The following is a 12,357-nucleotide window of genomic DNA, read 5'->3' on the forward strand; positions in this document are numbered from 1 at the left end:
TGCTCACTGGATATTTTTTGTTTCTCGCACCATTCACTGTAAACCCTAGAGCAGGGGTTCCCAACCTATTTTATGCCATGGAACAATACCATTAAGCAAGGGGTCTGTGGACCCTGGGTTGGGAACCCCTGCTCTCGTAACTGTTGTATGTGAAAATCTCAGGAGATCAGCAGTTTCTGAGGTACTCAAACCACCCTGTCTGGCACCAATAATAATTCCATGGTCAAAGTCACTTAGATCACATTTTCCCCCATTCTAATGTTTGCTCTGAACAACAACTGAAACTCTTGACCATGTCTGCATGCTTTGATGCATCGAGTTGCTGTCGGATGATTGGCTGATTAGAGATTTGCATTCACGAACAGGTGTACCTAATAAAGTGGCTACTAAATGTACAACTGGCCATACCAGCAGGCAGTTGGGAAACTGAGGTTGTGAATTGTCACTCCAGGGTTTTCTCATGGACTGTTACCATCTTGTTAACTCCAAACTTGTTGAATTCAAGTTGATCCTATGTCCAAGTGCAGGTATGGAAGGAGAGCGAACAAGGCAATTACTTATTACTGTCTGCAAAGTTAGCTTCAGTAGGAAAAGGTGCAATAATTGAAAGAAATAATTCTCTTCTCATTTCAGCTGATTTACACTCCCTACTGTGTTATGAATCTGAATCAGGTTTAATATCACTGGCATATGCCATGAAATTTGTTGTTTTGCGGCAGCAGTACATTACAATACATAATAATTAAACTACAAATTACACTAAGAAATATAGTAATATATATATAAATTAAGTAATTCAAAAAGAAAAGAAAGCAAAACATACTGAGGTAGTGTTCATGGGTTGGTTCATTGTCCTTACAGAAATCTGATGGCAGAGGGGAAAAAAGCTGTTTCTTAAACATTGAGTGTGTGCTTTCAGCTCCTGAACCTCTTCCCTGATTGTAGTAATGAGAAGAGGGTGTGTGCTGGGGGATGAGGGTCCTTAATGATGGATGCCTCCTTCTTGAGGCATCACCTTTTGATGGTGTCTTGGATGCTGGGGAGGCGAGTACCCATGATGGAGCTGGCTGAGTTTACAACTTTCTGCAGCTTTTTCCCATCCTGTGCAGTGGCCCCTCCATACCAGACAGTGATGCAACCAGTTAGAATGCTCTATAAGGTATATCTGTAGAAAATTGTGAGAGTCTTTGGTGACATACCAAGTCTCCTCAAATTCCTAATGAAATCTAGCTGCTGCCCTGCCATGAGTACATGTGTGCATTGCCCCGACTTTCTCTTCCTGAAGCCCATAATTAATTCCTTGATCTTACTAATGTTGACGGAAAGGTTGTTGCCGTGACACCACTCAACCAGCTGATCTGTCTCACTCCTGTATGCCTCCTCATCACCATCTGAAATTCTGCCAACAATAGTTGTGCAATCAGCAAATTGAAAGATGGCATTTGAGCTGTACCTTGCCACCTAGTCGTGGGTGTAGAGAAAGTAGAGCAGTGGGTTTAGCACGCATCCTTGAGGTGCCCCAGTATTGACTATCGGCAAAGATTACATGTTATTAGCAACTTGCACGGACTGTGGTCTCCCGATGAGGAAATCAAGGATCCAGTTGCAGAGGGAGGTACAGAGGCCCAGGTTTGGTGGCTTGTTGATTAGTACAGAGGGTATGATTGCGTTGAATACTGAGCTGTAATCAGTAAGCAGCAGCCTGACGTAGGTATTGCTGTTGTCCAGGTGAACCAAGGCCAAGTGGAGAGCCAGTGAGATCGCGTCTGCTAAAGACCTATTGTACGTAGTCAGAAAGTGAACAAGTGCTTTGCCAACATCCAATTGACTACTGCAATTCCTTGTACTACAAGACAGAGTACCTACTAACTAATGCACTTTCTTACATTACTGAAGCAAGACTACACCAATACTTGAATGATTGTCTGTGGTAGGTAAAGGAGGAGGCAGTAAACAGGTCAGGGATAGGGTATCAGCAAGGATGAACAATATCGGACTGATTGAACCCAAGCAGCCTGTCATTGTGCAGAGCTCTAAGTAAAATAATTTTAAATTGCATTACCTAGTTATAAGAAACACCTTTTACCCTGCCTTTCCCAAAGTATCTCATTGACATAGATGGAATCATGACGACGTAGTTCAAAACAAGCACGTGGCATAAAGAATTCAGCACAGGACCAGGCCATTTCGCAGGAACAGGGCGCTACAGTAGCGTAGCAGTTAATGTGAGGCTATTACAGCTTGGGGTGTCGAGTTCAGAGTTTAATTCTGACGCCATCTGTAAGGAGTTTGTACGTGCTCCCTTTGAACGCGTGGGTTTCTTTCAGGTGCTCCAGTTTCTTCCCACAGTCCAAAGATGTACCAGTTAGTAGGTTAATTGGTCATTGTAAATTGTCCCGTGATTTGGCGAGTGTTAAATAGGTAGTTTGCAGGACTGTAAGGCTCATTGGGCTGGAAGGGCCTGTTCCACACTGTATCGCTAAATAAACAAAATAAAAATTTGACCCAACCACCCGATGCATTTTATCTCCTGAACTAATTTTATATCCTTGCCTTCTTTCCACCCAGTTACTCACACTTTCTTCAGCCATTGCCAACTTAACCAATTGCTGAGCATTGTCACCATCTCTGCTTCAATCAGTAGCACACAAGCCTTCCTGGGTTACTAACGCCAGACTTATGGACACCTCTAATATGTAATATTTAATTCAATAATTAATTCAATTCTATAAATATTTCATTCAAAAGTCCAACATTTCAAACATTCCATTCAAAAGTCCAACTCCTACAAATGACAAAATGTGTTTCCTCTTTCTTTCTCTGCTTTTAACAATTGTTTTTTTCTCATCAACGTTGTATGTATTTTGATGCCATTCACTGCAATGCCATGAATTTACAATTATCAAATTGAGTGATTTTTGTGTATTTTCTGACTTATAGACCAAAAAAAAATCAACTTTGGGACATCTGTTAAAAAATGGAACCTATCTGTTACCAGGGGACAGCCTGTATGCCATGGCTTTGTATGGAAAGAATTATCTCTGCCCCAAGATTTTTGGATTCTATCTATTTCAAACTAACTTAGATGGAGTATTTACTGCCAACCCTGTCAGCCAATGAATTAGGAGTGGGCACTGCATATGACTCACAACAAATGGTCTAAAGTGCAGCAAGCAAAATCTATTTATTCAGTACATCATCTATTGAAAAAGGGAGAAGCAAACTGCAGTGACTTCTCCCAATAAGAGCAGGATAATTTCTATGGGGAAAAAATACAGCAAATGAAGATGAGTTACAGAGAAATTATATCCAATAGACCAATCATAATCAGTTACACTAAACCTGATTGTCAGTGAAATTGTCCAATCATAGCCATACTGGTTTGAATACCATATGGAGTCTAACTTGGTAAAGCATTGAAGATGCAAAATGCAAACTATCTGTAATCTGCCTTTTAATAAAAGAAAAATACTTGCAGTATCAGTCTTTCACATGTTGCCTCACCAAACAAATACAACAATCCGGCTACATGGTATATTTTACATGACACCCACCTGATGCAACACAACTAGGAAAACACAAATTTACTGAACAGTAATCCACACCTAGAAAGGCTGACAGGGGCACTTAAGCCTGATTCATAGTCCGATTAGCTAGAATGATACAGCCACTTAACTCCACTAGTTCAATTACTATCCGTACCTTTCCTTTAACATATTTTAATACAATGTGACAGAAGGGAAATAATGACATTTATGTCTTGAAGGCACATGAAATATTTAAGTCATATGCCAAGGTATTTGCATCACAATTTAAACTAATCCATGGAAAAGGCTAAAAAAACATTCATGTGAAAACTAACAAGATGAATGTGTCTATGAATAAAAAGGTAGAAAAATCCAAGCTCCCATTAAAACAACGACCATCTGTAAGTGAATTATAAACTACTTTATTTGACTAAGGACAAATTAGATTTATTGCAAGCAATGAAACAAGGTTCTGGAGGAACTCAGCAGGTTGAGCAGCATCTGTTGGAGGAAAGAATTTGCCAACGTTTCGAGTCAAAACCCTGCATAACAGCTGTTTGTAGGTCTCCTTTAAATTAGAATCTAAAGTCTAAAAGAATAATGGTCAGTTTAAAACTAAATTGTTTCATTTTACTGCCAGTTAATCCAAATGTGGTCCACCCAGGCTGTTCAACCACAGCACTCTGAATTCACCCTGAAGTTTCTACTTCCGTTATTTAACTTTCTTGTTCCTTAAAAATCCTAAGCATAAATAAAAGACAAAAAACTTTGTAGACACTAGAGATTACAGATGTTGGCAACTGGAAGAATTCACTAGGTGATCCTGGGTCTCGACCCAAAATGCCAATTGTCCATTTCCTTCCATAGATGCTGCCTGGCCAGCTGAGTTCCTTCGTCATTTTTTTTTCCCTGCAGGAAATACTCTGTAGCTCTCCAAGTTGCCTTTGCAACAGATACCCATCACTGTAGATCTCTCACACAGTTAATCCTATTATACTAACAATCTGCAAGAAGATGAAGTTTGGAAAACTAATAGTTTCAATTGTGGCACAAATGAACTGTGCTACAAAATTACCAGTGCTTTTGGTAACATAATAAGTCTCTAAAGATCTTGATCCATACAGAACATTTATTCCATTTCAAACCAATTCTGCATTCTTCAACGTTTACGCCCCATAGATTGTGTTCACCACTATTTTCTAGCCACGGGTGGCACCAGAACCCCCCAACCCCTCCACTCCCAGATCCTGCTCGACAGAGTACTTCACACATTTTATTTTTTGCTTTCCTTAGCAGTTTCCGTCTTTACAGGCTCCCAGATATGCCCTGAGGAACACATGGTAGCCTCAGGGAAATTTACCGAGGAACACGTTTACAATACAGAAGGGGGCAACAGACCCACTTTGTGGGTCTCAGCTTCTTAGTACATGAACAATATGGAACCAGAAGCTCTGCCCTCTGTATCTCCACCTCTCATTGATTTAGTTAACCCAATTGTGACAAAGCATTTTGTGCTACATATTTCAAAAGAGCAAAACATTAATTAACAATCATTCCTTTATTCATTCTTTTATTTCTGTAAACATAGCAAAAAAAATACACACACATCACAGCAGAAATCATTCCCAATGTCTTCATCTTGCAGATTTTAAATATTCCTGAATGCTATAGTGCATTATGCCACTGATGTTCTCCAGTTCACACAGTAGTTCATACTAAAATCACAATGGCATACTTACAGGGGCTAATCGAAAACAAATGGAAGACCAAACTAATTGTAATAAGTTAAAGATCCAGATCAAGGATGTTCACTTTATTGAGCTCAGCACTGATTTAACTGGTGGATAGCAACAAATTTCACTGAGGCAATGCAAGCGTCTTAAAGAGGGTTAAATTCTTGGATCAAATCCAATGGAACTCCACGTTTTCTTATTGCACCATAAGTATAAAAAGAGCACTTATGCCACATCTGTTAATACTCAGGAAGACCTTAAATACCACACAACTAATGAATTTAGTCATGGCTGTTGGTTAACACAGCAGTAATTTTCACAAAACTCAAGATGTCAGAAACTATGATCATCCAAGGAACAAATATTAGTTAGGATAATAGAAATAGGTCCACTCCTTTGGGATCTTCTGCCATAATTTGCACCATTCAATCAAGTCTCAGTCTCACTTTTCTTGGAGAAGACAGTGACTGGAAATATCCTGAAAAGACTAGTTAAATCAAGGTTACGTTAAATCTCATAATCAAAGGGAAAAATCCACCCCTCCCACCAAATTAGCTCTAGCCCTCAGTCACTGATCATCAGAAACAAATCTCAGCTTCACAATGGGATCCCTCTATGAAAATGGGGCCTACCAACATGAACAGAATGATGTGAGTACTCTTTCAGTATCAAACAAGTCAATGAGAGCCCGTGAAAAGACCCATGTGAGCAAAGATGATGCCCTAACAAAGACAATGGCTGAGACTGAGGCTTTCAGCAATTGTTTAAAGAGGATTGTTCATTAGTCCCACTCCAAAGTCTCATTGCAGGATTGTTACTGTCGCTGACAACCCTATTCTACATTGTAGTTCCTGGAAAACAGGTGATCAGGAGGGAATTCCACCAGGTCCAATCCCCCAACCACCATTTAAACATGACAAGCATTTATGGAAAAACAGGCTACGATGATGCAAGGGAGAGAAATATGTTGGAGCATGAACCATCATTAGAAGGGAACATATTTTGAAGCGTAGAGTCGAGCAGTGTCCTATTTTAAATATTCAGGAACAAAAGAGATTCTTTGAAGACCACTGCTGATAGTGCTATCTCAAAATAATAAAACTGATATCATGTAAATTTACTTCAATGTGGTTAAATTAATGTCCATCAAAAGATTCATCACATGTACCAGATGGTGTCCCTTAGTGTGCCAAAAGATAAGAGAATGAAGCTATTACTCTGGACTGCAAACACAGGCAGATTGTATAGCACATATTGTTATGGTACCATTCTGTTCCATGTAATTTATTTTTTATCTGCCTATACATGCAAAGCCTTTGGGATTGTAGCCACTCCACTTAACAGACAATAAAATCTTGAAAGAATTTTATTTACATTAAAAATGATGCTTGCATTTAACACTAATACACATAAACAGTCAATAATTTATCTTAAGATATTAAGTAACCTTATGCAGACAAATTAAGGGGTTGTTCCACACCAATACATCCTGCAAACAATTCAAAGATCAACTATGTGCCTTTTTTTGAGGGGTGCATGCCACTAGAATTATCACTGGATGCTATTAAGCAGTGTAACAGAATGTGGGAGAGTCACCTGAGAAGTTGACACAAGGTAGCAAACTTCCATGTATCATGTAAAAAAAAAATGAATGTCTTAGTTTGTCAGGGCCATCTACTGTATCCAGCATGACCTCCTTTACATTGGTGTGTCCCGATGGTTGGGGGACTGATATGTTGAACATATTTTCTCCATCCACCACAGAAAGCACAATTTTCCACTGGCCATCCATTTCAATTTGACTTGCTTTTCCCATTCCAACATTTCGGTTCCTCAGAAATCTCTGCCACAATGAGGTAACACTCAGTTTGGAGGAGCAACACCTCATATTCCGTCTAGGTAGCCTCTAACCTGATGACATGAACATTGACTTCTCAAACTTCCAGCAATTTCCCTCACCCTCCACCCCCCCCCCGCCCGCCGACTTCCATTTCCCATTCTGGCTCCCCTCTTACCTCCTTACCTGTCTATCACCTCCATTTGGTTCCCCTCCTTCCTTTTCTTCCGTGGTCTACAGTGCACTCCTACTAGGTTCCTTCTTCAGCCCTTTAGCTCTTCCACCTATCTCCTCCCAGCTTCTTACTTTAACCCCCTCCCCCACCCACTCACCTTCTTGCCTGGTCTCACCTATCACCCCGCCAGCTCATCTCCCCCCTCCTTCTTATTCTGGCTTCTGTCTCCTTCCTTTCCAGTCTTGATGAAGAGTCTAGGCCTGAAGCGTCGGCTGTTTATTCCCCTCCATAGGTGCTGCCTGACCTGCTGAGTACCTCCAGCATTTTGTGTGTGTTACTCCAGATTTCCAGTATCTACAGAATTGCTTGTGTTTGTGTTATTTGTTCTTATTTGGAACCAATTCACCATAGAACAGTAAGAGAGGGCCATTCTAAATACAGTGTTTAGCCTCATTTTAGAATAATGAGCATCATGATGTTTGAATGGTTTCAATTAAGTGCCCAAGCAGAAATCAGTAACATTATTGTGAATTATGTAAAGCTTTCAGTTTTTAGAACACTATTGGAAATTATATTTAACACTAGAAAAGAGTTACTATTAACAGCTTCTGAAACAATTCATGAAGGTGACGCAGAAATTATTAAGTGGTAACTACAATTATTTTTAACCAAATGATACAACTCTAACTTACAACTCCCTTTGTACATTTTCAATCAGAGCATACATGTCTTAGATGTGTTATCAGAGGGGGAAAAAAGCTTCTCTTCATTCTTCCAATTTTTTTAAGCATGGTGCCCACATCCATTTATTGCTGGCAAAATTAGTAAATGCTGTTTCCAATCGCTCTGTCTGCTACTAAAAATAAATGAATTAACAGTGACATTAAGTTAACTGCCAAAACTCTGTTTTGAGTCAGTTAAGCACTGTTTGTGTTGCAAATGGTAAATTCTAGGTCTAAACTTTTATTGATGAGGATGCAGGTGATGGCGGGGGTGGAGGTGTAGGGGAAGGGCTGATTGACTCACCCATTGAGAATTTGTGTAATGCACTCAAATACTGTGTTCTTTCATGACAACAGCCAATAATAACTAAAATAAAGTTAAGTTTTGGGGCTTAAGGATGTCCCAAAACATTAAAATTGCATGATAAATGGAAATTCTTATTGCAAATTTAAACTTTAGCTCAGCTGACTCACTCATATCTGAGGAACATCAATGTTCTGCAAAGTGATTTTTCAGTTAATGTAGAACTAACTGAATAAAGAATGTTGTTATTCTTCAAGGTGTGTTGGCAATTTATGTATTTTGAGGTAATTGATTGTTATAATTAACATCCCAGTATACTTTAATCAGCTCTGACCTCGAAGTCTATAAGTAAGATATTAGAATGTCGCTATCATTAAAACTGACTGAATGATGGGCTTGAATTGTGACAGAAAATCTCAGAAGGTTTGAACTGACTCCTTAAAAGCAGGATATGGTTCTGGTAGTTAACACTTTACTAACCCACTCACTATTGTGCTTCTAAACTACCTAGCCTCCTGAATTTCAAAACGGGTGCAAATTCTTTGTACAATTCTGTCACAGAGTAAGAATCATAAACTGTACCAGAATTTAATACCTGTATTCATTCTATTTGTCCCTAAGAAAGTGATAGTGAGCCAGATCTTGGAGCTGCTTCAGTCTGTCTGAAGAATGTACTTGCACAGAGCTGTATGGTATGAAGCTCCAGGATTTTGACCAATTGACAATGAATAAACTGAGCCAGCAACAGAAGATAACAGAATAATCTGCTTTCTCTTGATTTTGTTTGTTGTAAAGAACAAATGTGCCTCCTGAATCCTTAAGTAAAAGGAATTTTGCTTTTGTTAGTTGAAAACAGGAGTGTAACTGGAAAAACTAATATTTTCGCACCTAGAACCTGTCTTTGATCATCCACAACTCTCAACGTCTTAATTTCTGAAGGGAAATCAAATTGAAAATAAAAACTACACATATTTTGAAGCAGTTCACTTCAAACTCTTCATATTAGAGCAAAAAATGCAGGAAATACTCAGCAAGCCAGGCAACATTAGTGAAGAAAGTAAAAGAGCTATTGTTTCATCAGAACTTGTGAGGTATTTTCTCTCCCGACTATTCATTCATTATTTTCTAAATGACCACTTCCCACTTAAGTCTTTGGGTCCACTGGCTCCTTACCTACACAGTTAAGAGAGAAAACCATCCCTAAGCTTTGTCCTTATTAAATGGCCAATGGAAGGAAGTGTGTGAGAGAGAAACACTGATCACCTTCCTCCCAGTTCCTCTCCGTGCCTCAACTCCTTTAAAGGACCCGAATGAGCACAAAGCATTCAAAGGAAAGTGGATTCGAATTGTTTTAACCAGTAATGGCATCAGGAAAGAAATGATTTGTGGTATCGTTTTAAGAAAAATCTTCACTATACACGGCGTATTGCAACATACCCATTTCAAAATTTCTTGAAGGGTCAAAATTAGTGTTGAAGTAGACATGGCAACTGGAAATCGATGGTTGGAAAGTCAACGATTCAAAGTTAGTTTAATAATGAAGAATTTTCTCCGGTTATTGCTTTAATAATACACGTAGTTAAAATCCTCCCTCTCTTGCTACGTCGTTTTTCCTGATGATTACAACTAATCTCAACACGACCGGCTAAGATATATATGCAAAAATAAAACCGAAAACAAAGTATGAAAGGAGCTGTTGTGGTGCGAGGTTACCAGGATGCTTTCACCGGAGAAAGATGCACCTTGCACAGTGGCCGCGATCTATTTCACAAAACTGGTTCACTGTCAGAAAAGAAGCAAGTGGCCGGCGTTTCTGGATGCTGTTATACACGCCAGTTCCACAACTGAATCTTCCCCGAGCGTTGCATGATTGGAACCAATTTAACAAACTACTAATGAAATGCAATTCCTCTGCAGCGAAACTTTTGCGGGCAAGAAATCAGAGAGACGAATGTGGCGTTTGCATCACCTTCACTAGAATTAAACTACATATAGCGGTTCAAGATAATTTCCGAGCTACCTCTGTCTACCAGGCGAAATGTATTAGGAATTGCAACGAATTTGCCACAAGTTTGAGATGTTCAAGGCTATTCATCTTGTAACATAATGTTTGATAGATTCTATTAATATTACAAACTATTTTATTGCATAAAACAAATTATAGACTAAAAAATGGTTGGAAATGCATAATTTCAACCTCGCTGTCCCATACCCGAATCTTACAGAACGTCGCCAGAGAGGATTCGCACTGAACATTACCTGGCAGGCATTTCATATTTCTAGTACAGTTTCATTATTATGCAATTATTTCTCTCATTGCCTTTATTTCTTTATATATGCATGGAACAGAAGTCGCCCTACCTCCTGTGCTTTTCCCGAGCTCTCCCTCCGCTGCCTCTAACATTCTCTCACTCCAGAATGAGGAACAGCAACAGCAAGCGCGCTCCCGACAGCGGCGAGCCCATGTGCATGCGCAGGGCGGGGAGGGGAGGGGAGGGGCGGCGCGCGCCGGGGTGAGGAGGGGGGGGGGGTGTGGGTCGAACGACTGTGTCGAAGCGCGCGCACCAGCGCCGCCCACCTGTAGGTACGCGACGTGCGATTCCCGGGGGTGGTGGTGCGGCGCGCGCCACCTGTAACCCGGAGAGTGATAGGTTTCCCACGCACGCGGATCATTTGCTGCCTCTCCCTCTCTGCACCCACACCCGTTTGCAGATATCTACAAGTCATTAAAAATCCAGTGCATGAATGTGCAGTCGGCCAGAACAATGCATTGCTATCAATTAAAGCGCCGTGTGTGAGTGTGTTTTATCAGTCTGGTCCAGGAACCTTATGCATACTTACCAACTGCTCCTAACCAGAAACAACATTGCATCGTCATTACCAGTCTGCACAAATACAGCAAGCGTACGGACGGTGCCAGACTGACAGGGATAGCATCCGTTAAAAAATATATTTTGCGTGCCAAAATATACTTTGGCATCTTCAAACTATTCATTAAATATCTACACAAACTCCCTTTCACAGCTCTGAGCTACATGTGTGTAGTATATAGAGAGAAAAAATATATAAGCTTTCTCAGCCAACTTCTAATGCTTGAGGATTCAGAAATTTGCCTTTGGATCTACACTGAAAGTACTATTACAATGATGAATTTTTATCACTCTAATTATGGAACGCTTGAAGTAACAGGAGAGCATTCTGTAGGAGTAGAATTTATGGTCAGTCAACACCCTCATGTAAATCTCTGGCTTTGCGCTTGGTGATAACAAACATGTAAATAACTGGAAAACCTGAAGGATAAAAAATAACAGATTGCACTATTTTTGTTTGTTAGTAATAGTGATGCAATCTGGGAGCCACTGAAGGCTCCAACACAGAGGATGTTTCCTTTAATCGCATACAAGTCAGCTATGAATGGCTTTGCCAATGACCCAGAATTTCATATTGTGGATAACCACCGAGATACTTGGGAAGTTCGAATTTACCTTCGGTGGATCCAAGATCCTCCGATGTTGTTTCCTGTGAAGTGCTGGCTCACTCCTCTGTAGTAAGGGTCTATATTAGGATGGAGCCTTGCGAACATAAATATTGTTGTGTGGGAAAGCAGACGGACCACTTCTCCATGCTGTCAAACATGATTTTTTCTAACTTAACTAAATTAAGACAAAGCAGACACAATTCAAAACATGTAAAAGATATTTAAAAAAATTAAAACATTTATTTTTCAGGTGCATCCGTCAGTTTAAGCTCTGGGAAATTGCTACAACTTCATATACCACAACATCAGAAGATCTGCGGATGCTGGAAATCCAAGCAACACACACACACAATGCTGGAGGAACTCAGCAGGCCAGGCAGCATCTGTGGAAAAGAGTAAACAGTCGATGTTCTGGGCCGAGACCCTTCGGCAGGACTGGGGAAAAGATGAGAGATCAGAGTAAGAAGGTGGGGGGAGGGGAGGAAGGTGTACAAAGTGGTAGGTGACGGGTGAAACCAGAGAGGGGAGGGGTGAAGTAAAGAGCTGGGAAGTTGGTGAAAGAGATAAAGGGCTGAAGAAAG

The 12,357-nt window shown here is 40.2% G+C and overlaps 1 protein-coding gene across 3 annotated transcripts in view; it reads right to left on the reverse strand.

The window, feature by feature from the left end:
- Positions 1-10,750, reverse strand: part of LOC134340256 (zinc finger matrin-type protein 3-like) — a 190,960-nt gene extending 180,210 nt beyond the window's left edge. For all 3 annotated transcript variants that reach the window (XM_063037272.1, XM_063037275.1, XM_063037274.1), the window contains exon 1: positions 10,660-10,750. In XM_063037272.1, the coding sequence (XP_062893342.1) occupies positions 10,660-10,702 (43 nt within the window). In that variant the 5' untranslated portion in view covers positions 10,703-10,750. The remainder of the gene's footprint in view (positions 1-10,659) is intronic.
- Between the last annotated feature and the right edge of the window lie 1,607 nt (positions 10,751-12,357).

Source organism: Mobula hypostoma, chromosome X1 (genome assembly GCF_963921235.1).
Source record: "Mobula hypostoma chromosome X1, sMobHyp1.1, whole genome shotgun sequence".
NCBI lineage: Eukaryota > Metazoa > Chordata > Chondrichthyes > Myliobatiformes > Myliobatidae > Mobula > Mobula hypostoma.